The 25292-nt window shown below is 45.1% G+C and overlaps 2 protein-coding genes across 3 annotated transcripts; one reads left to right on the top strand and one right to left on the bottom strand.

The window, feature by feature from the left end:
- The first annotated feature begins 4115 nt into the window (after positions 1 to 4115).
- On the top strand, positions 4116 to 6225 carry LOC123444691. 2 transcript variants are annotated; one of them, XM_045121614.1, is made up of 2 exons: positions 4116 to 4457; positions 6007 to 6225. In XM_045121614.1, exon 1 carries the CDS (start codon positions 4248 to 4250, stop codon positions 4428 to 4430), a length of 183 nt encoding a protein of 60 aa, XP_044977549.1. In that variant the 5' UTR covers positions 4116 to 4247; the 3' UTR covers positions 4431 to 4457; positions 6007 to 6225. The 2 variants fall into 2 exon arrangements, with proteins under 2 accessions (XP_044977549.1, XP_044977471.1); XM_045121536.1 differs by having other exon boundaries at positions 4118 to 4445; positions 6004 to 6225.
- A 3389-nt stretch (positions 6226 to 9614) lies between these two features.
- LOC123404767 (wall-associated receptor kinase 3-like) lies at positions 9615 to 12819 on the bottom strand. The gene is made up of 3 exons (XM_045098714.1): positions 11835 to 12819; positions 11301 to 11441; positions 9615 to 10989 (listed from the first exon to the last, which is right to left on the bottom strand). Exons 1-3 carry the CDS (start codon positions 12727 to 12729, stop codon positions 9791 to 9793), a joined length of 2235 nt encoding a protein of 744 aa, XP_044954649.1. The 5' UTR covers positions 12730 to 12819; the 3' UTR covers positions 9615 to 9790.
- Positions 12820 to 25292: the final 12473 nt, after the last annotated feature.

Here is a 25292-nt window from a genome sequence, read left to right as displayed (position 1 = left end):
TTCTCCCAATTTTTTTTATAAATACGAATAGAATTAGAAACCCCAAACATTTTTTTGAAACAAAAAAGACATAGAATTTGTGATAAAAATAGAAAACATAAATATTTTTAACTTCTGAACAATTTTAAAAATGCGAAAACTTTTTTTAAACTTCATAAAAAAAATTGTTAGTGGGTCGGCCCAATTTCTGTCTATGAGATATCCCGATCGGATTGTGGTATTGGCAGAATCCCGGTGTGTCAAACGGGCCTAGTGTTCAAAATAGACCGGGATTACAAGTTTGGAGTGTCAATTTCAGGGATTCAAAGTTCAGGGTTTGATTTAGCTTTCGTCTACAACTTCAAGGTTTGTTTTGGACTTTTTTCCTTTTAAAAACTGTCCTAGATTGTATAGAAGCACCCCCCTCCCGGGCCCGTGTCGCTCGCTCTAGCAGCACAGGGGAAACCCTAGTGGCGCCACCGCCAGGACCTTCCCCGGCGTCGCTGCTGCTGGAGGGGACGCCGCCGAAGGCAGTGCATGCCTAGTGAAGGTGGCGGCGGGGCGTTTTTCTCTACTCGCTTGCATCGCTCCTCGGGCGCATCGACTGCCCGTTGGGGTGGGGCCCGTTCTTGCCACCCTTGGGCGGTGTCTTTCTTGTTTCTGCCGGCGGTGTTCGTCTCATGGTGGAAGGGCGGGTGGCAGTGGGTGCGCAGGGGTGATTGGAAGTACCAAATCTGGCCTCTCGTTGGCCTGCTCCCTGCACTCTTTGGTGGGGGCGGCACCTAAGGCTCTCTCCGACGGCTGGAGCACGAGGCCAGTTTGGCATCCTGGTGCTGCCCAGAGTGAGCGTCGGAGGCGCTCGACTCCTTGGCTCGGGTGGGCTGGCTCCTAGTCGGGGTGAGCTTAGGCTGAGAAGGTGGATTGAGGGTGGAAGCTGGTGTAGGATGAGCTTCTAGCGGCCATGCTCGATCTCCGCTCCTGTCGACATCACTGCTTGAGGTGAGCAGCTATGTCAATGGAGGTGCATGGTGTTGGCTGCGGCGAGGACGCTTGATGCGGAGTTCTAGGAGGATGGGAGGTCTCGCGCTCCTATGCTTGCGAGACTTGGTGGCCTACGTATGCGGAGAGGTCCGGCGTGCGCTGCTTCCGGGCTCAGGCGAAATCCTTGTTTTGCGCTGACACTGGTGATGGTGATGCCTTCCGGCGTTGTTTTCCTCCTTGGATGCCTCATTGAAAAGCTCCTATGTCGTGTCCTCTAATGTGCTCCAGGCGAAAGCCTAGATCCACCCTTGGACCGGACATCGACGAGGTCTTTGACGTTGTTGCCCCCTTCAGGGCATTGTCTTTGGAGCCATTGAGTCGTTGTGGTTCATTTGTCATCTCGACTTGAGTGATGTTGGTCTGTTTGGTGTGTGGTTGCGTTGATGGTTTGCTCTGTGGTGGCGGTGGAACTGTATTGTGGCAGCGGTCCTTGCCTTGGTGATCTTGGTGCTATTGGTCTCTCTCTCTCTCTCTCTTGGGAGCTCGTGGCGGCGAGGAGGTCTCGGTTTTCAGTTCCCTTCGATGTCGGTTGAGGCTTGGCTGCCTCACAAATCACTCTAGTTCTCTCTATTTGTGATGGCAGACGTGGTGTGGCCCAGAGGAGGTGTGGGGCTGTCTCGGCGGAGAATTGCCCTTCGTCACGGTCTATGGCTCTCTCCACCGCGTCGTGGCCACGCACTGGGAAGCCCCTTCGACGGCGGTCGCGACTCTCCTAGGTCTTCAAGGTGACGGGTGATCGCAGGTAGCAGGCAACCTATTCTCTTCGTCTTCCCGGTGCCGGTTCACCTTTCCTCTAATACAGCAATGGTAGCTCCCGCTCTTCTCGGTCTGCGTAGCCTAGCGGCGATGGATGCTGATTAAGTAAGTCCTTGGTGTTGGCTCCTTGACGTAGCTTGTTTCCTGGATTCTTCTTTGTTGTTCCTTTTCTCTTCTTGAGTGTGCTGGGTGCTACGTTTGTATAGCCATCGTGTTTGTATCTCTCGGTCTTAATTATGACTAGCAAAATGGTCCGTGCGTTGCCACGGAAGATAAAAACATAATCTTTAATGATGGTGACCATATTATGTTCATATATCATCGCTTGATTTTAAAATTTTATGCACAAACGCAAGAAAAAGTTTCTTCTTCTAAATTTATTCACAAGTTGAAGTAATCTTTACATTTAAAAAATATATATATCATGGTTGTCAAAAATCTTGGTAACTCAAAGATTTATTCTGAATTTCAATAATTTTTTAAAACATACAATAATAATTTGATCCATCCAACAGTTAATTCTTCAAAATTCACATAGGTATATTGTCACAAAGTATATATTGTCACTTAGAAGTATTAATATATTGTCACAAAATTCACTTAGAAGTATTAATATATTCTCACAAAGACTACATACATTAGATCTTTCGTGAACAATTTTACAAATATGCAAACAATTTTAAAATCGAGAACATTTTTTACAATTTACAAACATTTACTAAAAATCGTGAATATTTTTTATATTTCGAACGGGCTTAAATATTTTCTTTTGAATTGGCGACCAGTTCAAGAAAAGACAAACATAATTTTTTATGTTGGAGGATTTTATTTTAAATTCACAAACATTTTTTGAAACGCATGAAGTTTTTATGAATAAACAAACATCTTTATAAATCAGTAATATATTTATTAAATTCATGGACATTGTTTTCGAATTTGCAAAACAAATATAAAAATCCGGCGTTTTTTTGAATCCACAAACATTTTATGTTTTCGTCAGCATTTAATTCAAAATTCCTCTTATTAATATGCAAAAGTTTTTGTAATTCTAAATTATTTAAATTAGAAATAAACAAAAATGGAACGGAAAATTTTAATTAAAAAAAGAAACTATCAAAACAGGCATTAGCTATTTTTAAAATTTTAGGACATTTTTTAATTGCATTAACATATTTTGAATTAGAAAGCATTTTGTTAAATGCCTTTAATAATTTTTAATACATGGAATTTTATTTGAAATCATGGACTTTTCTTATTGTACAAACATTTTATTGTATATGCGATAATTTTTTACAAAACTCCGAGTAGTTTTTTACAAAACTCCGAGTAGTTTTTGAAGTCACAAACATTTTATTTTTTAAAATATGTTGATTTATAATTTTCAGTTTATTAAATTTTTAAAGATTATTTGAAGTTCTAGACTATTTAAAATAAAAAAATAAAACATAACTGAAAATAAATAAATAAACGGAACTAGAAGCAGGCTGCTGGATATATTCTCCCAGCGTGCAGAGCGTAATATAGGAGGTTTTTACATGGGCCGGCCCTGTCCAAGATTTTTTTGCTTTCTGAAATGTTTTCTATGACTTACCGGTGGCATGGTGGGTAATAAATGCAAACTTTAAGGATAATCTCCATGACGGATTATCAAAAACCGAATTTGCTTTATTATTAATTAAAATTAAAATGACTTTAGTAATTTTTAATACATGGAATTGTATTTGAAATCATGGACATTTCTTATTGTACAAACATTTTATTGTATATGCGATAATTTTTTACAAAACTCCGAGTAGTTTTTGAAATCACAAACATTTTATTTTTTAAAATATGTTGATTTACAATTTTCAGTTTATTAAATTTGTAAAGATTATCTGAAGTTCTAAATTATTTAAAATAAAAAGAATAAAACGGAACTGAAAATAAATAAATAAACGGAACTAAAAGCAGGCGCCTGTGCATGGACCGGCCCATACGGTGTGCTGGATATTCTTCCAGCGTGCAGAGCGTAATATAGGAGGTTTTTACATGGGCCGGCCTAGTCGAAGATTTTTTTGCTTTTTGGTGGGTAATAAATGCAAACTTTAAGGATAATCTTCATGACGGACGACCAGAAACCGAATTTGCTTTATTATTAGGAAGAGATAATGAAAATGGTACAGGCCGGTCGTAGATCCGTAAAAAGAACTGTCCTAACATAGATTTTGAGAACTCTGCCTGGGCCGGAAGTTCCGGCACGCATCGAAGGCCAAACACCACCATCGAAGCCCAGGAGATGGCGCGGCCCACTAGGAACCCACCCTGACCCCATCCAGGCGGACGCCACGACCCAACCCTGCTGCCCACAGCCACTCCTCTTCTTTCCCCTCACCTCCCCACCTTCCCGTCCACGCCGCAACGCAACCGAGGAGAGAGAAGCAGATCCAATCCAAGGCGGACTCGAACCCAATCCGATCCGATCCAAGGCGGAGATGAAGTTCTTCTCGGCCTTCGACCCGTGGCCGGTGTTCTTCCGCCGGGAGTGGGGCCGCACCTGGCCCTTCCTCGCCGGATTCGCCACCACGGGGGCCATCATCACCAAGATCACCGCCGGATTCACCGAGGAGGACCTCAAGAACTCCAAGTTCGTCCAGGCGCACAAGGGCTCCAAGTGACCGCCCCCGCCCCGCCCCCGCCGCCAGGTATCCCCCCTCCCTCTTCCTTATGCACGGATCCGTCGGCCGCTTGTTCTCCTCGTAGATCTTGAGTTCGGGGGAGGGGCGTCCTGGTCAGGGCCTTCTGCCATGGCCGCCCGTTCGATTCGCCTTCGCGCGTGCGTGCGTACGTAGATGGCTGATGCCGGAGTGCCGGTCGTTGGTGGTATCAATGTCTGCGGGGATTGCGGGGGGAACCGGTGGAGTCGTTTGGGATCTGGAGGAGCATCAGGCAGACGCACCGCGAGGCGTCTATTCTATGTTGATCAACGCTTCTGTAATTGATTGATCTCTGCATGATCCGTGGAGCATCGGATCACTTGAACCGATTAGACGATGGACCTGCAGCGTCAGTTCATCGACCCCGTCTGCGGGATGAGAGGGGAAGGGGGGCCCATGAGGGAGAGATGACACGACGTTTTGTGTTGGCGTGGTCTGTAATTTGTTGAATCGATTGAACGCAGTGGCTTCATGTCGTGGTTTGGTCCAAGTAGAGGAATGGGCGAGTTAGTCCATTGATTCAAGTCTCTGGCTTTGCTGTTTATATATGCCACTCTGACCTCCTGGACGCGGTTGTAGTTCTATCAAATGTGTTTTTTTGGTGCTGAAATAGAGTGCATTGGATTCCCTACATGTGTTAACCTGCATTCTTATGGCACAAACCAAAATTGTCATCCTTGCTGTGCACTTTCCAGAATCTTAGTCACATGGTTGTAGACCTGCTCCTAGTCGGTCCATCCTCCGTTATTCTTCAGAAACTAATTAGCATACAAGAGAACTTTTCTTTCAGCAAGCTAAGGGCTATTTCTATTTTGTAAGTTGTAGTGGCGCAAGAATAATTATATGTCCCTAGTATCTTGTAGCCTATGGCAAACACTGCCTGTCCCACTGATGACGATAGGCACCACTTTTTGGAGTTATTTCTTACCACATTGACGATTTAGAGCACTACCTTCTACCTACCATTTATGTGGTAACTGTAGCTCTTTTGCAACTATGGTTTTGTTTTCTTATCCTTTGTTCACTCTGGTCTCATTTTCTTAAATTATCATCATTTCTATTAGTGTGGAGAAAGTTCAGTTGGTACACCAATTGGCTCTTTATGTTATTTTGAAGCTTCTATATGCCATCAAACCAAATGATGACAAGTAGATGATCTTCTTTGTGCCAAAATACTGGAATGCATTGAGATGTATCTGACTATATGTGAAACTCTGTTTGGTCTTCTATATGTAATGACTCCTTTCCGTAGGCTTGAATTGTTATGAGCATATGAATATAACTGTGGTAATGTTCGAACTTTCATTTGTAACTGTTAAAATGTGCAAACCACTTTGGATTAATTTTAGATGTGGCAAAGAAAACCTATGACTGCTTTGGCTAAATCTGATGTTGTAGGCAGTATGGATTTCTGCTAAAAGAGAACTCAGTGTTTGCTCCCTTTGCTTAATACAAGTCGTAGGGTTTTAGAAATATTTGTATGTGCTTTCTAGTTTGCTATCAAGTTACTGAAAGCTCAACATTACTCTCATGGCAGGTCACATGGGCAGCAGCTGAGTTACCGGCATGTCTCCTTGATGCGGCGAGCCAGTCCTCACCCTCAGTATTCTGATTGAATTTTCTCTTTTCTTGTTCAAATCCAACTGCGTGCATTTTTGCTGCTCTGGTTTGTAATGTAATAAGCGACATTTGAATCGTCGAATCCAAGAGAAAAACGGCTTCGGATAAAGTATGCTGCTATGGGTTTCTCTGTCAATGCACAGTGAAGACTCTCTGTTTCGGTTCTGCACCTTCTGTGCTTTGCTTTATTCCAGTGTTTGTTTCACTAGTCGATACTGCTGGTTACTGCCATTGGTCGTTAAGATCATTTACTTGCTTACACTGGTTGAATCTTAATTGCTGGATTCCAGGAAAAGCTTGATTAACTTGATTGTCACTAATCAAATTTAATTTAATTCTCCATAAGTTTACTTCTAGTCATGCCTCCCAGGCTCCCATGCACGGAAATTAATTTGGAAGCTGCAAATAATGTAGCCATCTGTTTCCAAAATACATGCGGACTTTACTTGAGCTGATATGGTTCCCTTAGCGAGGTTGTAGGGTGTCGTTGTGAGGTAAATACTGTAGCTCATGAGTTAGCTAAGATTGGATACGAAAGTGCCTTTCTGCTCCCGAGCTCATTTGAGCTCGGATGAACAGTAAAATCGAAAAAAAAATTCGAAAATTGTTCAAAAAATTCTGAAATTTTTTTGGACCAACTTTGACAAAAGTTCTAAGTGCATGCAAAACTTTGGCATGACCTAACATTTCTACAAGGCGTGGCAAAATAAACAAAATGGATGCTCTGAAAATGATTTTTTTGAGACCAACTTTCACAAAAGTTCTAAGTGCATGCAAAAATTTGGCATGAACTAACATTTCTACAAGGCGTGGCAAAATAAACAAAATGAATGCTCTGAAAATGCGTTCAGAGCATTCATTTTGTTTATTTTGCCACGCCTTGTAGAAATGTTAGTTCATGCCAAATTTTTGCATGCACTTAGAACTTTTGTCAAAGTTGGTCCAAAAAAATTTCAGAATTTTTTGAACATTTTTTGATGTTTTTTCGATTTTACTGTTCTTGAGCTCGGGAGCAGATACTCCATGTCCACGAGTGTGTTAACTCTGAACCTCTGTATTGGGAGGCCGATGTTCCGCCTTGTGGCTGGATGTGCTTTGGGAGATATGCCCACGCACACAATAAAGTGTTGGTTTACCCCCCCCCCCCCCCCCCATACACACACACACAAAAAGAAGCATTTACATAGTTTATCCTAGATACAACAATGGCTGTTGTTTATTTAGAAACTTGCTACTTGAATATTTAAACTTATGAAACTTGTACAATATTTTGAGAGGAAAGACATTGTGTCAATTTGAAAGACCAATCACAACATTCTTGGGGCGCGTTTGATTGCCTATATAGCATCTTCAGGTCTCCCAGACCACTTTTTATCGTCGGCGTAAAAAAACCGCCCAGTCGTGCCTTCAGGTACCCAAATTTTGCCTGTTCAAGCTCAAATTAACGTTGGCGGATCCATACCAAACCCAACATGATGGGGGCACCGAGGGAAAGGGATTCTGTGCGAAAATATAATCACGGCAAATTCCTCCCGTGTGGACCCGTCGAGTCAGCACTTGCGTGTCGTTGAGAAATTTCGTTCTCACGGCCTCGGCCTCCGAGGTCCCTTTTTTATCGCTGGCGCAAAAAATCTCATGGCCTCGGCCTCCGAGGTCCCTTTTTTATCGCCGGCGCAAAAAAAAGCCCAGTTGTGCCCTAAGGTACCCAAATTTCGTTGGTTCAGGCCCAAATAGGCTTCGATGGACCCATGCTGAACCAGCGCGCTGGGGGCGCCCGAAGGAAGGAATTCGGTGCGAAAACAAAATCGCGGCAAATTCCTCCCGCGTGGACCCGCTGAGTGTGCGACCGCGCGTCGTCGAGATACTTCGTTCTCACCGCCTCGGCTGTCGTGCTGCCGGTTGGGTTTCCAAGGTGTGGCATGCTCCGCGCCGTCCTGATGCACCTCGAGGGCGACAACGAGCCGCCGTTGGAGTACCCATCGTCGTCTTCTTCGCGCCGGAGCGGGAGCTCGTGGCTGCCCAGGCGCATGGCGGCCACATTGTCATCGTCCCCCGACTCCCGCTCCTTCGGTGCGGCGACGCCTCCCGTCGCCGTCAAGCCCAACGATACGCCACTTGATCGGCGCAGCCGGGGCGGCAATCTTGTCATAAACAAGGGTCACCATCCTTCCCTTCCCCGCGACCACCTTCGCCTGTTCAAGCCAAAGAAGGAGCCCGCATCGATCGTCGTCGTGAAGAAGGAGCACGGGGCCATGGCTGCCGACGTCGATGCCGGCCTCAAATGGTCACACGACGACTACTCACGGGTGGAGATGGAGCACGAGCGCCACACGCTGGAGGAGATCGACGTGCGGTGTCACGACCGCGAAGAGGGCGACGTCATTGTCCTCTACGACCGCAAAGACGATGCGACGGGGCCGACCCCTCCCGTCCGCAGCGGCGACCCGTGGCAGGGTGCAGTAAGGACGGTAGCGATTCACCGAGCGACGGCGATAGCGGCGACTACACAATCTTCTACAAGCTCCTCGGCATGAACTAGGCTAAGGGTGACGGCGGCGTAGTTTTTTAGGTTTTTATTATGTATGTTTTTAAATTTGTATAAATATGAATGAAACCGTCTATATTTAGTCCAAGTTTGAATAATTTTTGTCCGAATTTGTGTTTGAAATTGGTGGCTGGGGGGCGAACTTGGAGCGACGGCTAGGAACCATAGCCCCCTCACGGAAAAAATATCGCCAACTAGCCCCTAGGAGGCGATATTCAAGCCCGGGGGGGGGGGCACAACTGAAGATGCTCTTAGGCCCAAGGAGGCCCACACGTGAAGAAAACGAGCTGCTTGGTTCCCTAGATTCACTATTGGGTCTGTATAGCACGAAGATTAAAGCACACACAAGCCTGGCTCGAGAGCTATTGCAAAGAAGCGGTAGCGGAGAAACACGCACGCCCTCGCCCAAGAGCAAAATCGTGCGGTCTATGTCATGATCGGATTGTCACTCAAGAAGGAGAAGGAGGACAAAGACGGGTCAGATAGCTCTGACGACGAGCAGATCCGGCTCGATCCCCTACCGCGTCTTCGACCGTTACTTCTGCGAGAAGGATGACAAATACACCGGGAAGGGTTGGGGCAGCCTTGGATGATCTTTTCCTTCATAGCCAAACATATCACATTTTGGTAGTCTGATGACATGTTATGATATATTAGTGAGACGATGTGTTAATGAATTGTTGATGTAGTTGCATGAGTTTGTATAGATTTGAGATATGCTAATTAAGGTGTTAGGTCATGAGGACGAAAATTTAAGGCTTGATCGGTCAGTATCCTGGACGTGCCCGGGTGCGTGTATGGACATTTGAGGGGTTAGATTTGTCAAGTCCATGTAGATGCTCTTACAAGGCTAACAGTGAAGTTGTGTGAAAGTAAAGCTGGAATAAGCAAAAGCAAGAGGAGGAAGTACTCGAAGTTGAATACTTTACATGACCACCAAGCGGTCAGCAATTTGCACATGGCAGTAAAAAGTTTATCCCTTTTGTTCAAATCCAATCCAACCAATTATGTGTAACCAGATCAAATACACATAGAACAATGCTAGTCAGGGGGGAAATACACATGGTAACAAGGTTAAAAAAGAACACATGGACCTAAAGAAGCTATGCACGCATTGCAAGTACTAATAGCTTATTGGAGTATCTAAATGCCTTTGTCACCTAGCATAATATGAACTTGCTGGATTTATGTGTTGGTTCTCATTTTCTCCCATAGAATAGTCAGATTCTATTTCTTGAACACATGTAGAATCTCCACCTAGAAGGCTCTCTCCATCCGTCTCCACGCCCACTCGTACCCACGGATACATTGGAAGCTTTCTCAATCTACCAAGCTCATTAGCGACCTCTTTCATTGAGGGCCTGCTGTCACCACACATATCTAGGCATTTCTTAGCTAGGTCCGCAAGTCCTTTCAGCAACTCCATGCTCTCTTGTTCTTTCACGTGCTTGACCAACACTGCATCAAGATTATTCTCCTTCATAGCAGATAGGAAAGTCGACGATAAGATCTTTTGTGTGTCGGGTCCTTCAAGCTTTAGTGGCAACTGACCAGTGAGGATCTCCAAAAGGATCACTCCAAAGCTATACACATCGCTTTTAGATGTTAACTGGCATGTTTGCAGGTATTCTGGATCAAGGTATCCACACGTACCTTGAAGTATTGTGACAAATTGCTCTTCGTCAGATGGGGCTAGTATCGAGGCTCCAAAGTCTGATACCTTGGCCGTGTGACTGTCATCAAGAAGAATGTTGGAAGTTTTTACATCACCATGAACAATAGGGGGAGATGCGTAGGAGTGTAGGAAGCTGAGCCCTTCCGCTACTTCATGAGAAATCCTCAAGAGATTGCTAAAGGAGATTTGCGTTGTTCGGTTCTTGCCGTGAATATGCTCGAAAAGTGTACCGTTTAGAACAAACTCATATACTAGAATTGGAACTTCCACCTCAAGGCAACAGCCTAAGAGTTTAACAATGTTCTTGTGGTTTATTTGGGACAAAATGAGCAACTCTTGGCCAAATTCCTTCTTTTGCCTTTCATCAACTAATGCACATCTTTTAATTGCAACTGTGAGGTTGTTTTTCAGTATCCCTTTATAGACCGTTCCATGACCTCCTTTTCCAAGTATTTTGGTGCTGTCAAAGTTGTTGGTAGCATGTATGAGCTCAGCTTCAGAAAATATAGTGAAAGCAAGACCTTTCTCATATTTCATCCTATCAAATAAAAGCAACCCTCCATGTTGGCGGAAATACTCCCGCTTAACTTTTTCCAATTTTCTCTTCTGTATTATCATTTGTCCCCAAAATACTGTGATCATGGCAATAACAATGGCTCCAAATAATCCCAATGTAACTCCTGCATGCATAATGACAACTATTTTAGAGGGAGAGTCAAACATAGTTGGTGCTATTTAGTTAACAAAAGATGTATTATTAGTTTTATACAATTTACAATTTTCATTCTTGACATAAAAAATAATTAAGGTCTTGGTCTATTTCTCATGTCCAAGTCGACACCCTGATCCGGTGATCCCCATCCGATGTCTTAAAAATAACAAATAACTAGCACCGTAAAGTAGCCGAAAGTAAATCCCAATGGACTTAAAGGTCACTGGATAAGAAAAACGTAATGTTTTAGCAAGTGATCTCATTTCTTTTTTGTGTTACCTAGTATTAAGCCGATATCAGGGCTGCATGTGTTGCCTTCCAGTTTTCTTCCTGCTCGACAAGAACACCGGTATCCTCCAATGGTATTGTGGCAAGTGCCTCCCGGAGGACATGGGTTGTTGTTACTACATTCATCGACATCTGCAATAAGATGAGCAAAAATAAATATTAAAATTTTGAACGTAGTAGTAATTACCCAGAGTGCAATTTTATTGAAACATGGAAATACCAAATAAGATCAAGTTGATGGAAAACTATCAATAACTAAATACTCCCTCCGTTCCAAAATTCTTGTCTTAGATTTGTCTAAATACGAATGTATTTAGTCATGTTATAGTATTTAGATACATCTATTTTTAGACACACCTAAGACAAGAATTTTGGAACGGAGGGAGTACTAAGTAAACAAATAATACATGGAAATGTATACCATGATAGATCCAGTGATGTAGATTTTGTATTGTAAACTAGGTCAAAGATAGTGATAGTTTGACATGGAGGGAGTGGTTAATTAGCAATATTATTACTACGTACCTTGGCATCCACCAGGGAGATAAGGATTGCCTTTGTACCCCCGCGAGCAGTTGCACATATAGCCGTAATCATTGACTGAATCCACGCACACGCTGTTGCTGCTGAGGCATGCGTAGGTCGCATTCCGTCGTGCGTCCTCACACGACCTTGCATCTCTCACAGCCCAGTCAACCACCATGGGCACCCGCCCATGGTACGTGTCGTTGAAGGTGGTGTTGCCGACGTAGGAGGTGCTGAAGTTGAAGGCCGCCGCCTCCATGAGCACCGCGTAGCTGCACCGGTTGAACTCCCAGATGCGGCTCGTGTTGACGGACCTGGAGAAGTCGGTGTCGTAGTAGTACATCCTCTTGGGTATCATGGTCTGGGAGCACCCCATGCCGGCGCAGGACCCGTCCACCAGGTCCGACAGGTTCCGGCACGTCGCGACGCCCATCCCCTGGTACCCCGTGCCGGCCTGGTCGGACATGATGCCCAGCGCGTTGCACCCGATGACCGTGAACCTGTTCTCGACGTCCGACAGCCGGTAGACGGAGGAAGGCCCTCCGTTCTGGCTCTCGTGGTAGCCGAGATGCTCCATGGTCCTGGTGGAGGCGTTGTAGCAGAAGGCCTCGATGTAGTTGAGCACCCTGGCGGTGCTGTGGGTGAGGGAGATGTCCAGCACCTGAAAGATGCTCTTGAAAGGCTTGTAGACGCCATCCCTAACCTCGCAGCTGAGGTCGAAGACGTCTGCCAGCGAGCAGTTGGGGATGTTGGGATCGATGCCGAATGGGTACGGTATCTCCACGTCGCCGCACCGCCTTCGACAGTTTGAGCTGGGGACGACGGCTGCCCGAGAGGCATGCTGTGTCCCAAGAAGTATGAGGCCAAGAAGGCCAAGCTTCAACAAGACGTGCATATTCTTCTTCGGCTGAAGATCTACAACAAATTAAACGGCACTGTCAAACTTAACTACAAGAAGCCATGCCCATACTAGGCCAGTAAGCTCTCCTTGCATGATCACAAAGTAAACCACGGCAAGAAAAACAGAATGGATCTCAAGTCAAATCTGGCTTGGAGCAGCTGCATGCCTACCCACGCTCAGAGATAGATCTCAACACAAGCGTGGAGAAGATGACACATCTTGAAAACTTATTACATGATAGTAGAACTCACCTGGTATATCTTTGAGAAGTTGCACGTATATATCTTGGGGAAGCAGACTCTCCAACACTTGCTTGTGTACTACTTGTCTTGTGTTGTGAAGAAGAGCCAACGGTACTAGGTAGGCACACACGACGACGACGACGGCGACGTCGACGGCGTAGATCGAGCTCTCTACTATCTTTAATCAGCGCCAGCGGCAGGTCGGCCACTAGTCAAAAGTCAGCACACAGCACGAGTAAGTTGCTTGGGCAAACCGCCGACTTCGAAAAGAATAAGCGGAGTGGAGCGCGCAAAGTCATATCTACCGGTTACGTACGGTTGATCTTCTCACCAATGAGGTGCTGCCATATATAGAGTTGATTATTGGACCGTGCGCATGTGTATTTGAAAGTATTCAGTGCAAAGAATCTTTTGTATTTAGTCTAACCGATGTCGGAATAGCTGAAACGTATCCAATGTTGGTCTTGTTTAAGAAAGCTGACGCGAGCAATTCAAGTATATCAAAAATTTCAAGAATGGAAAATTAGTTTAAAAGTTATCTGCTATTCCAAATATCACAATGAAATAAAATGCTAGCCCTTCATTTTGAACAGAGAGAATATCATATGCATGCGGCCGCTCAAGCTTCTCTCCGCCCACAGTCTCTCCTATTCCCAGTCTGAAAAGTTGTCCAGCATACAGATTGACAGATTGTATTTGAACTATTGGGCAGAACAGAAAAGGCACACAGGAAACGAAAAATGCTAAACATATTTCAACGCATGTGAACGGTCGATGCATCGTTAAATTTACCTTTTTTTTTTAGTGGAGCGTTCTCGTGGTCAGCCATATTATTTTCAAAGAAAGAGACGTCCCTGAATCTTTGAAAGAATGGTTTCCTACCGTAAGAGCATGGTTAATAGTATAACCAACCGCTGGCTGTAAGCAGTTTTGTAGTCCATCTTATAGCTAGATTGTATAATAGTTAGCTATAAAAGAGTACTATTTTTATCATATATGACCACCTTTAATTCTCACAAAACATCTAGGAATACGTGCTAGAGCTAGCTTTTCACGAAGAACCCGCTTCCCTTCTCTCTCCTCTTTTCTCTCATTCAACCCAGCAAAAATATAGCATTTTAATTCTTACAGCCTACTGACTGTATCTTATTGTACTTGCTCTAAGTCGACGTCTCTGTCTGTTTCGGCCGTCCAAAACATTGAGATTCGTGCACTCTTTTGCACATGTTGTTGTTACATTCTGAATTTGCTCATGGCGGACCTCTCTTTTTGCCTGACGGCGCCGTGGTAAGCCGAGATAGGTCGCAGTCCGCCGTGGTAAGCCTATCACAGTACACTTCTGGTTACAAATTTCTGTTTTGGTTTCGTTATTTTTGTTGACTCATGCATGTTAGGTAGCTAGGCATTGAAAGGACGTTCAAACGATTCTCGTTCGCCGCACGTGTGGGAGCATGCATTCACACCCAAGGGGGCCGCTTGACTTTGTTACAACTGTTATAGAATGATCTCTTTCCTGTACGGGTCCAACGGTCCACCGGATTCCTTGCATCGCGTCCTGATCGGGACGTCCAACCAAACCATGGTTGGTGACCACCTGTGACCTGCGTTATATATATAAAGATATGGGGCCGAGGCATGCAGTACAAGGTTCATCGTGCCGCCAGTCATCCCACCGACATTTCCTACCGATCTAGGGTTAGCGCAGTGCTCACAGGAAGCATCGCCACCTCACCGCTCTCCATCGGTCACCACCGTCGCCCCTCTGCCATGGCCGTTGAGGCGAGCTCCTCGAGCCAAGGAGAAGGTAATTCACCATCTCCCACTCCCTACTGCCACAAAGATCAAACCGATCCGATCCAAGCAGTTTTATCAATGGTATCAGATCCATTCGGTGTTGATTTTCAGTAGTAGAAACAGAAAAGAAAAGAAAACTCCTCCCCGAAGAACCCCAAACCGGAGTAAGGCTCACCAGAGTAGGGCTTTGCGCCCGCCGGCAAAGAGCGTCGCCCTTTTAAGAGATGACTGAAAAGAAATGGCAATGACTGAAAAGAAATGGCATAAAAGTTCATGATTTTTTATTCATGTTTTTCCGCTGCAAATAATAATAGCGCTCTTTTAAGAGAAAATAAAATCTTATTGATAATTAAATTTTAATAGCATATTTATGTGATTATTGAAGTTGAAGCTGTCAGCGACATCTCCCTGGAGTTAGCTGACGGATTCAAGCTTTTGCTTAGCGACGTTTTATATGTTCCTTCATGCCATAGAAATTTGATTAGTGTTTCATGTTTGGATAAAGACCATTGTGAATGTTATATTGGACATGGCAAGTGTGGCATATGGTTTAATAATGCTTATATGGGTGATGCTTTACTTCACAATGAGCTTTATTTATTACCACTCCGTGAAAAACGCATTATGTGTGTAATGTGAATGAGCATGTTTCCACGTTCAAGAAAGAATAAAAGAAAATAAAGAGAACTCACGACTCATCGAAATTATGGCACTGTCGCTTGGGCCATATTTCGAAGGGGAGAATAAAAAAACTAATTAAAAGTGAGATTCTTTCTCCACTAGAGTTCTTAGATTTAGAACAATGCATTGATTGCGCTAAAGGAAATTATGTAAAATAAATCAAAATGGATGCAAACAGAAGCACACGAATACTAGAAATAATTCACACTCACATTTTTGGACAATTCTTGTGAAAAGTGTGGATGGCTATGACTCGTTCATAACATTCACAGATGATTACTCCCATTTTGGTTATATTTATTCAATCAAAGAAAGAAATGAAGCATTGGATAAATTTAAAATATTCAAAGCTGAAGTTGAAAATCAGCTTGATAAAAGAATAAAGGTAGTGAGATCTGACCGTGGGGGGGAGTACTACGGTCGGCACACTCCATATGGCCAAGTCCCTGGACCTTTTGCAAAGTTCTTGCAGGAGACTGGCATAGTAGCCCAGTATTCAATGCCGGACGAGCCTCGGCAAAATGGAGTAGCTGAAAGGCGTAACCGTACACTTATGGATATGATACGCACCATGGTTAGTTGCTCCAACTTGCCATTGGGATTATGGATGGAAGCGCTTAGAACTGCCATTCCCATTTTCAATAGAGTACCAAGCAAGTTGGTGCCCAAAACACCATATGAGTTGTGGACAGAAAAAGTGCCATCCCTACAACACTTCAGGGTGTGGGGGTTCCCAGCTGAGGCCAAAATGTTTAATCCAAACATTGCAAAGTTAGATCCCAAAACAGTAAGTTGCCACTTCATTGGTTATCCTGATAGATCAAAGGATTTTCGTTTCTACTATTCAGAAAGATACACAAAGTTTGTAGAAACAAGGCATGCAGTCTTCTTAGAGGACGGAATGATGAGGGGGAGCATGGTAGCTCGGAAAATTGATCTTGAGGAGAAGAGGGCACATGCACCTAATCCAATGATTCAAGAGCCATTTTTCTCATTACCTGTTGTGACTCCAACCATGATAATTATGGGAGAAGACCCGGAACCTGTCCTTCAGGATCCGACTGAACTTTGTTGTTGAACATGAAAGGGAGGTGCAACAACCATTTTTAGAAGATGTGCCAGAAGTTGAGGCACAGACTGTGCCAGGGAATGAGGCACTTAGAAGGTCTAACAGAACTAGAAGATCAACTATTTCTATTGATTATAAAGTTTATAACACAAAATTGGTTCATATGGAAGGTGATCCCACTTCATATGAAGAAGCTATGAGAAGCCCTCACTCATCGAAGTGGCTGGAGGCAATGGAAGATGACATGAAATCGATGAGTTCCAACGATGTTCGGGACTTAGAAAAGGAGCCAAAACAGTAGGCTATAAATGGGTCTACAAAACTAAGTTTGACTCTAATGGGATATAGAAAAGTATAAAGCATCACTTGTGGCAAAGGGGTTTACACAAAGAAAAGGGATAGACTATAATGAAACATTTTCCCCGGTCTCATGAAAGGATTCCTTCAGAATCATGATGGCATTAGTTGGACATTTTGATTTGGCGTTACATCAAATGGATGTAAATACGTCATTTCTAAACGGAGATTTAGAATAAAATGTCTACATGAGACAACCCAAGGGGTTTTATTATGGAAGGCAAGGAAGATATGGGATGCCGTCTGAAGAAATCCATTTATGGGCTAAGTCAAGCCTCTAGATAGTGATATCTAAAGTTTAATGATATAATTAAAAGTTTTGGATTTAAAGAGAATGTTGAGGGTAACTGCGTTTATGCAAAGTTCAAAAGTGAGAAACACATTTTTCTAATCTTGTATGTGGATGATATCTTGCTTGCTAGCAATGGTGTTAGTCTACTACAAGAAACAAAGAAGTTTCTATCCTTAAATTTTGATATGAAAGATCTTGGAGATGCTTCATATACTTTGGGCATTGAAACTCACCGAGATAGAAAAAATGAAGTCTTAGGACTATCGTAGAAAGCATATTTAGAGAAGGTGCTCAAAAAGTATAATATACATGCGAGTAAGGCCACACCTGCTCCTATAGTCAAGGATGACAGTTTTGGGAAATTCCAATGTCCCAAGAACCAGTACGAGCTCGATCAAATGAAAGCAGTGCCATATACTTTGGCTGTTGGAAGTTTACAGTATACAGAAGTGTGCACTCGCTCTGACTTAGATTTTATCACTCGGGTACTCGATAGATATCAAGAGAATCCAGACATAGATTACTGGAAAATGGTAAATAAATCATTGCGTTATGGCGCAAGGCACAAAGGACATCATGCTAACATACAAAATATTTGATTCCCTAGAGATAAAAGGGTATTCAGACGCAGATTTTGCGGGGGACAGAGATGATAGAAACTCCACGTCAGGATACGTGTTCACTCTCGCTGGAGGGGCTATTTCGTGGAAAAGCTCCAACCAGTCCATAATTGCATCGTCCACGATGCAAGCAGAGTTTATAGCATGTTTTGAAACCACCGGTTAAAGAAATTTATACCCGACTTGAAAGTGGTAGATTGTATTCACAAACCACTAAAGATGTACTGTGACAACCAGCCCGCAATATTCTATGCTCACAACAACAAGTCGAGTAATGCTACCAAGACAATAGATATAAAGTATTATGTTGTGAAAGATGAAATCCAGGATCACACTATAAGTCTCGAGCATATATATAAGGACAAAGGGTATGCTTGCGGATCCGCTAATGAAAGGCTTACCACGGAATGTGTTCAAGGAACACTTAGCCGACATGGGTTTAAGGGAAAGCCTATGCATGATTCCTGGATCATGAGAGGCCCAAAAGTAAAAGAATTCATTTCAAAACAGAGAGGTATGTTTGTGACGCCCTCGGCTTAATCGTATGCTAATCATACACGCAAATGCGTACGATCAAACGCAAGGACTCACGGGAAGATATCACAACACAACTCTAGACACAAATAAAATAACATCAGCTTCATATTACAAGCCAGGGGCCTCGAGGGCTAGAATACGAAAGCTCGATAAACACACGAGTCGGCGGAAGCAACAAATATCTGAGTACAAACATAAAACATGGGGTGCCTTAGAGAAGGCTAGCACAAAAGATACAACGATCGAACGAGGCGAGGCCTCCTGCCTGGGAACCTCCTAACTACTCCTGATCATCAGCGGCCTCCACGTAGTAGTAGGCACCGTCGGGGTAGCAGTCGTCGGCGGCGGAGACCTCCATCTCATGGGCTTCATCATCTGGTCGCAGCAAACGGATCAAGGGGACAAGGGGGGAGCAAAGCAGCGGTGAGTACTCATCCAAAGTACTCGCAAGTCTTACATCAGAACTATTCTAATTATGCATCGGTATCAAAGAAGGGGGTTATATGTGGACTGACTGCAGCAATGCGAGAATAGAGAGAGAAGGCCTAGTTCTATCGAAGACTAGCATCTTCAGGGTCTTGCAGCAATAGACGAGAGTAGAATAGGGGTAACACATAAATAGTCATATTGTTGCAGCAATATTAAAGTGAGGTCACGCCTAAAGATCCTCCCTCGACTCCCTGCGAGGAAGCAATCCCGAGGCAAACTAATTCCAGTTAAGTAACAATTGTAGTTGTAAAAGATCGGGGCACAACTCCAAGTCGTCCTGTAACCGTGGACACGGCTATCCGAATAGTTAATTTTCATCCCTGCAGGGGTGCACCACATGTCCCGTCACGCTCGATAACACTCTGGCCGGACATACTTTTCTAGGTCCTGCCCGGCCTCGGAATATCGACACGTCGCAGCCCCACCTAAGACTAATCAGAGAGGCCAGCCCGCCGGTCTAAATCCTAAGCATAAAGGGTTCGTGGGCCTAGTTCCCCTTCACGCTCCTGCACGTGGCGTGGGCGGCCGACGTCAGTCCTAGCATCCCTTAATCACAAGCGCGATGCATCTCGGGACCACTCGGGCGCGCACCGCTACATTGCTGGCATCTGAAAAGCTTCGGCTGATACCGCGACGTCGAGTACCCATAATTCTTCCCGCGTAGCCGGTTAGTGCGAAAAGGTCTCCGACCAACCCAGATCAAATACCCAAATCCATTAGCATTTTAATTAGGCCAGCAACACAGTATCACGGGAATCCACCCGTCTTACAACTAAGCACCAATGATCCCAGTAACATGGTCGAGTAACTGTGTGGTTGTAACATCGGGGGGATCCGAGGTATCACCCTCGTTGGATTCCGAACGATGTACCCGTCAAGGTGGGCTTAGAGGAATCACCCTCGGGGGTCCCACACTTGCGGGGTTGCACGACGGAGGCATCATCGGGAATGGTGAAAGAGGAATCACCCTCGATAACCACGACCGACTAGCTATACTACAGAGATATCATCAGGAGTACTTAGCGAGGTGTCACCCTCGGTACCCGATAGTATCGCTGTAGCGTCGTACAACGAAGGGGGTGAAAGTGTTGTGTTGGGTCTGGCTCGTCGATCAGAGATCGAGATTTGAAAACAAGCGGGGCAACTGAGCTACGGGGTCAGAGGGGATGACTGCTCCACCTATACTAAGCAGGTTAAAGGTACAGGACTGAAAGTAGCAGTTCAACAAAAATAGGCTATGCATCAGATATAGGAGCTAACTACAACAGTAGCAAAATACTAATGCAAGCAGTAGAAGGAAAGACATAGGCGATATAGGAATGATCAAGGGGAGTTTGCTTGCCTTGCTGCTCTGCGGCAAAGGACTGATCGGCAGGGTCGTAGATGTACCCGGCAGCAGCGTCAGTCTCGGGGTCTACCGGTAAGAAGAGGGGGAAGAAACAATAAATAATAGCACCGATGCAACACAAAGCATGACATGGAAAGATGCAGGCTAGACATGAGCTAACGCAGCAACATCCGTCATAGACGGGTCGGAAGAATATCTGACGATATTTTTCTGGTCTCGGGCTACTACCGGTTATACTGAAAACGATGGAAAAGTTCCATGTTTGCTATGCTAGGGACGCGTGACAGACGAACGGGCCGTGTATCTGGGTTCGTCTCGATCTGCTGATCAACTTTCATGTTGAAATTATTTTGATCTGACTTACGGATTATTTAATATTAATTTTCAAAGTTTTATAAATTATTTAGGAATTAAAAACAGATTTAAAAGATTTAATAAAATCCTATTATGACATCATCGCGATGTCAGGCTGACATCAACATTTGACCGGTCAACTGACCTGTGGGTCCCGAACGTCATAGGCACAAGTTTTTATTAAGATTAATTATTTATTAATCAGATTAATTCAACGAGGGACCCACGTGTCATACTCTAATTATGTTAATTAATTATTTTAACTAATATATCTATTTATTTATTTATTTAATAAAAACATTATTTTGATTATTTTTATTAACTACCGCGTGGGGCCTCCCTGTCATAGACAGCGGGTGCATTGGCCCCACCGGTAAGTGGCCTAAGGTTATTTTCTCATTTTTTTATTAGATACCTAACCGTGCAAATACCGTATTCCTCTAAATATCCATGTATGCAAATACATACATCACATCTCATACATACATACGCATTTAATACATCATTTGTTTTTATTCATTTTTCTTTTCTCTCACAACACTCATCTCTCTCTGTCAACAGACAACAGAGAACTCTCTGTGCTCACTAACATAGAAGAACCTAAACTTTAATCCCTCCTACCGGAGTCTAACGTCGACGGATCGAGGTCCCGTTTGCCGGAACGGAACCGGGACGGCGAGGAGATCGACACGGTGGGAGGAGCCCGAGGAGGGGCTCACCGACGGTGACGTGACGGCCCGGTGAAGCCGGAGTTCGCACGAAGGTGACGGTGGAGACGGCGTGGTTCCGGTGGAGACGGGCGTGCCGGCGAGGAGGAGCCGGCCGGAGGTTCGCCGAGAGGGGCCTCGGTGAGGAGGGGCCCCCGGAGATGGAGCCGCCGACGGGGAGGGGCGGCCACCGTAGAGAGGGCCGCCGGAGAGGGACCTCCCGGAAGGGGCCGGCCGCCGAGATGGGGGGGCCGAGGTGGCCGGCACCCCTGCCGGTGGGGTGGAGGCCGAGAGGGGGCTCGCCGCGGAGAGAGGGGAGGGGCCGCCGGGGGAGGAGGTCGTGAGGTGGGGGGCCGCCGGGAGAGGAGGGTCGGTGGAGGGATCTGGGAGGGAGGAGGCCGGCGGGGGAGCTCGCCGGCGGGAGGCAGGGGAGGCCGCCGGCCAGAGAGGGGGCGACGGCAGGAGAGATCTGGGGCTCGGTGGGGGAGGCGAGATGGGGTTGCCCGTGGGGGGGGGAGGAGGCCACGGGATGGGGAGGGTCACGAGAGGGAGGGAGTGTCGGTGGGGATGGGGGGGCCGAGACGAGGGAGTGGGGGGCGCTGTCGTGGGGGTGGGGCCCCCCACGAGGGGGAGTCTGGCGGCGGCGTGGGAGGAGGGAGTAGCGAGGGGGGTGGCGGCGCCCAGGGGGACTATGGTTGGAGGGGTTGGGGAGGCCGGCTGGGCCACTTGGCCCAGTTGGGCCGGTTGGGGTTGTTTTCTCTTTTTTTTTTGATTTGTTTTGTTTTGTTTTACCTTTTCCCTTTTTATTATTTCTTTCTTTCAGTTTTCTTTTCTTTCTTTTATCATTATTATTTCTTTAATACTTTCCTTTTTTTTACATATATATTCTTTTAATATTTGCAATGAACTCATAACGTACTCTTCGTTTGTCTTCAAATTTTGAATCCGGACAAAACTCGAATCAACGCGGGTCTGAGATGGGAATTCGATGACGTGGCATCATTAGCGGGTGATCACTGTAGCTTAATTATAATAATTACTGTAGCAAAAGTCGAGGATGTCACAATTCTCCCCTACTAACAAGAATTCTCGTCCCGAGAATTAAAAGGTAGAGGGAAAGAGCCCGGGGTATTCATCACGAAGATGATCCTCGCATTCCCAAGTGGCTTCATCTTCAGAATGATTTGACCACTGCACCTTAAGGAACTTAGTGACCTTGCGACGAGTCTTACGTTCAGCTTGGTAGAGAATGCGGACCGGATGCTCTTTATAAGAGAGGTCTTGTTGTAGCTCAAGCATATCGTGATCCACTGCTCGAATAGGGTCCTTGAAGCAGCGACGGAGCTGAGAAACATGGAAGACATCGTGAACCTAAGAAAGGTTCGCCGGCAATTCCAATTGATAAGCCACTCTTCCACGCCTTTCGAGAACAGTGAAAGGACCAATATAACGAGGAGCTAACTTGCCCTTGATTCCGAAACGGTGTGCACCTCTCATTGGTGTGACACGAAGATAAGCCTTTTCGCCAGGTTGATAGACCATATCTTGATGATGACGGTCATACTGACTCTTCTGACGAGACTGAGCAGCCTTCAGATTCTCATGAATAATGCGGACTTGATCTTCGGCATGTTGAATAATATCCGGACCGAAGAGTGACCGTTCCCCAGTTTCTGACCAATTCAGAGGAGTTCGACACCTTCGCCCATACAATACTTCGAAAGGGGCCATCTTCAGACTAGCTTGATAGCTATTGTTGTAAGAGAACTCGGCATACGGGAGAGATTCCTCCCATTTCTTACCGAAAGAAATGACACAAGCTCGAAGCATGTCCTCGAGAATTTGGTTGACTCGTTCAACTTGTCCCTGGGATTGAGGATGAAATGCCGTGCTGAAGGACAGATGAGTCCCCATAGCCTTCTGAAAACTTTCCCAGAATTTTGAAGTGAACAAGCTGCCACGGTCCGAACTGATTACCAACGGAATACCGTGAAGTGAAACAACTCTTGACATATAAAGATCTGCCAGCTGACTAGCATTAATCGTTTCTTTGACGGCTAGGAAATGTGCAACTTTGGACAGTCGATCAATGACGACAAGAATAGCATCATTACCCTTCTGAGATCTGGGAAAACCAGTGACGAAGTCCATTTCAACATGGTCCCATTTCCACTCGGGAATAGAGATAGGTTGCAGAGTTCCAGCAGGCTTTTGGTGTTCTGTTTTGATACGCCGGCATATATCACATTCTGCCACATAGCGTGCAATGTCTTGTTTCATATTGGGCCACCAGAATCTCTTCCGGATGTCTTGGTACATCTTGGTACTACCCGGGTGAATAGACAATGGTGTGTCATGAGCTTCTTCCATCACCTTCCCAGTCATCCTGAGATTTTCCTTCTTATTTGGGACGAATAGGCGACCCTTGAAATACAAGGCGCCACCTTCATCAATAGTGAAAAAGGAGGGTTTACCCTTCGCAATATAGCTCTTAATCCTGTCGACATCATCGTCAAAGTCTTGTATATTCTTTATGGAGCTCACAAGATCTGGTTCAACCACTAGGTTACTGAGGGAACCCTGATTAACAACATGAAGGTTCATCTTTTGAAACTCTTCAGGAGGCGGAACAAGGTAACCCTGAGGAACAATGTGGAGGTTCAGCTTACGGAATTCCTCTTGCAGACGATCGTGAACCTGATGAACTTGGAGGTGGTTGCAGTATGACTTGCGACTTAAGGCATCAGCCATTACATTAGCCTTGCCAGGGGTATATGATATACTACAGTCAAAATCTGCTATACGCTCCATCCATCTTTGTTGACGCAGGTTCAGCTCCGGTTGAGTGAACAAGTACTTCAGACTTTGATGGTCGGTGTAGATTTCACAGCGATTACCGACAAGGTATTGTCGCCATTCCTTCAATGCATGAATGACTGCGGCAAACTCGAGATCATGAACTGGGTAGTTCTCTTCATGAGCACGCAGTTGACGTGAAGCATAAGCGACCACCTTGCGATCCTGCATTAGGACACAACCTATTCCTTGACGAGAAGCATCACAGTATATGACGAAATCCCTTTTCGTATCTGGAGGAGCAAGTACTGGAGCGGACGTCAGTTTGTCCTTGAGTGCCTGGAAACTTTCCTGACATTTATCAGTCCATTCATACTTAACACCTTTGTGAAGCAGGTTGGTTAAGGGCTTCGCAATCTTGGAGAAGTCCTCGACTAATCGACGGCAATAGCTGGCGAGTCCGAGAAAACTTCTGACTTGCTTGACATTCTTCGGGGGAGTCCAGTGAAGAATAGCTTGAATTCGTTCGGGTTGACCGCAATACCATCCTTGGAAATCACATGACCAAGGTAAGTCACTTCGTCTAGCCAGAACTCACATTTGGAATACTTCGCATAGAGTTTATGCTCCCGAAGCTTATCTAGTACAAGACGAAGATGCTCAGCATGCTCTTCTTTGTTCTTCGAAAACACCAGAATATCATCCAGATATACCACGACAAATTTGTCGAGATAGTCCATGAATATATAATTCATCAATCGAGAGAAAGTTGCCGGTGCATTGGTTAAGCCGAAGGACATGACGGTGTACTCGTATGATCCATATCGAGTAACAAAGGCGGTCTTAGGAATATCCTCCTTGCGAACACGGATCTGGTGGTATCCCAATCTCAAGTCGAGCTTAGAGAAAACGGTGGAACCAGCAAGTTGATCATACAAATCATTTATCCGAGGGAGAGGATATTTGTTTTGAATAGTGGCCTGGTTGATAGGACGATAGTCTTGAACCAATCGATTTGTCCCATCCTTCTTCTTAACAAAGAGAGAAGGTGCTCCCCAAGCAGAGGAACTCGGACGGATGAAACCCAGACGGAGCGAGTTGTCAATTTCTTGCTTAAGTTCAAGGAGTTCATGTGGTGGCATTTTATAAGGACGCTTGGCAATAGGAGTGGTACCGGGTACCAAGTCAATGACAAACTCGACAGCTCGAGCAGGGGGAATCCCCGGAAGTTCTTCTGGAAAGACATCTTGGAACTCTCGGACCACCGGTAT

This window comes from Hordeum vulgare, chromosome 1H (genome assembly GCF_904849725.1).
Source record: "Hordeum vulgare subsp. vulgare chromosome 1H, MorexV3_pseudomolecules_assembly, whole genome shotgun sequence".
NCBI classification, from domain to species: Eukaryota; Viridiplantae; Streptophyta; class Magnoliopsida; order Poales; family Poaceae; genus Hordeum; species Hordeum vulgare.
Note: the sequence above shows the minus strand (reverse complement) of the source record. Positions and strands in the feature narration are given on the sequence as shown.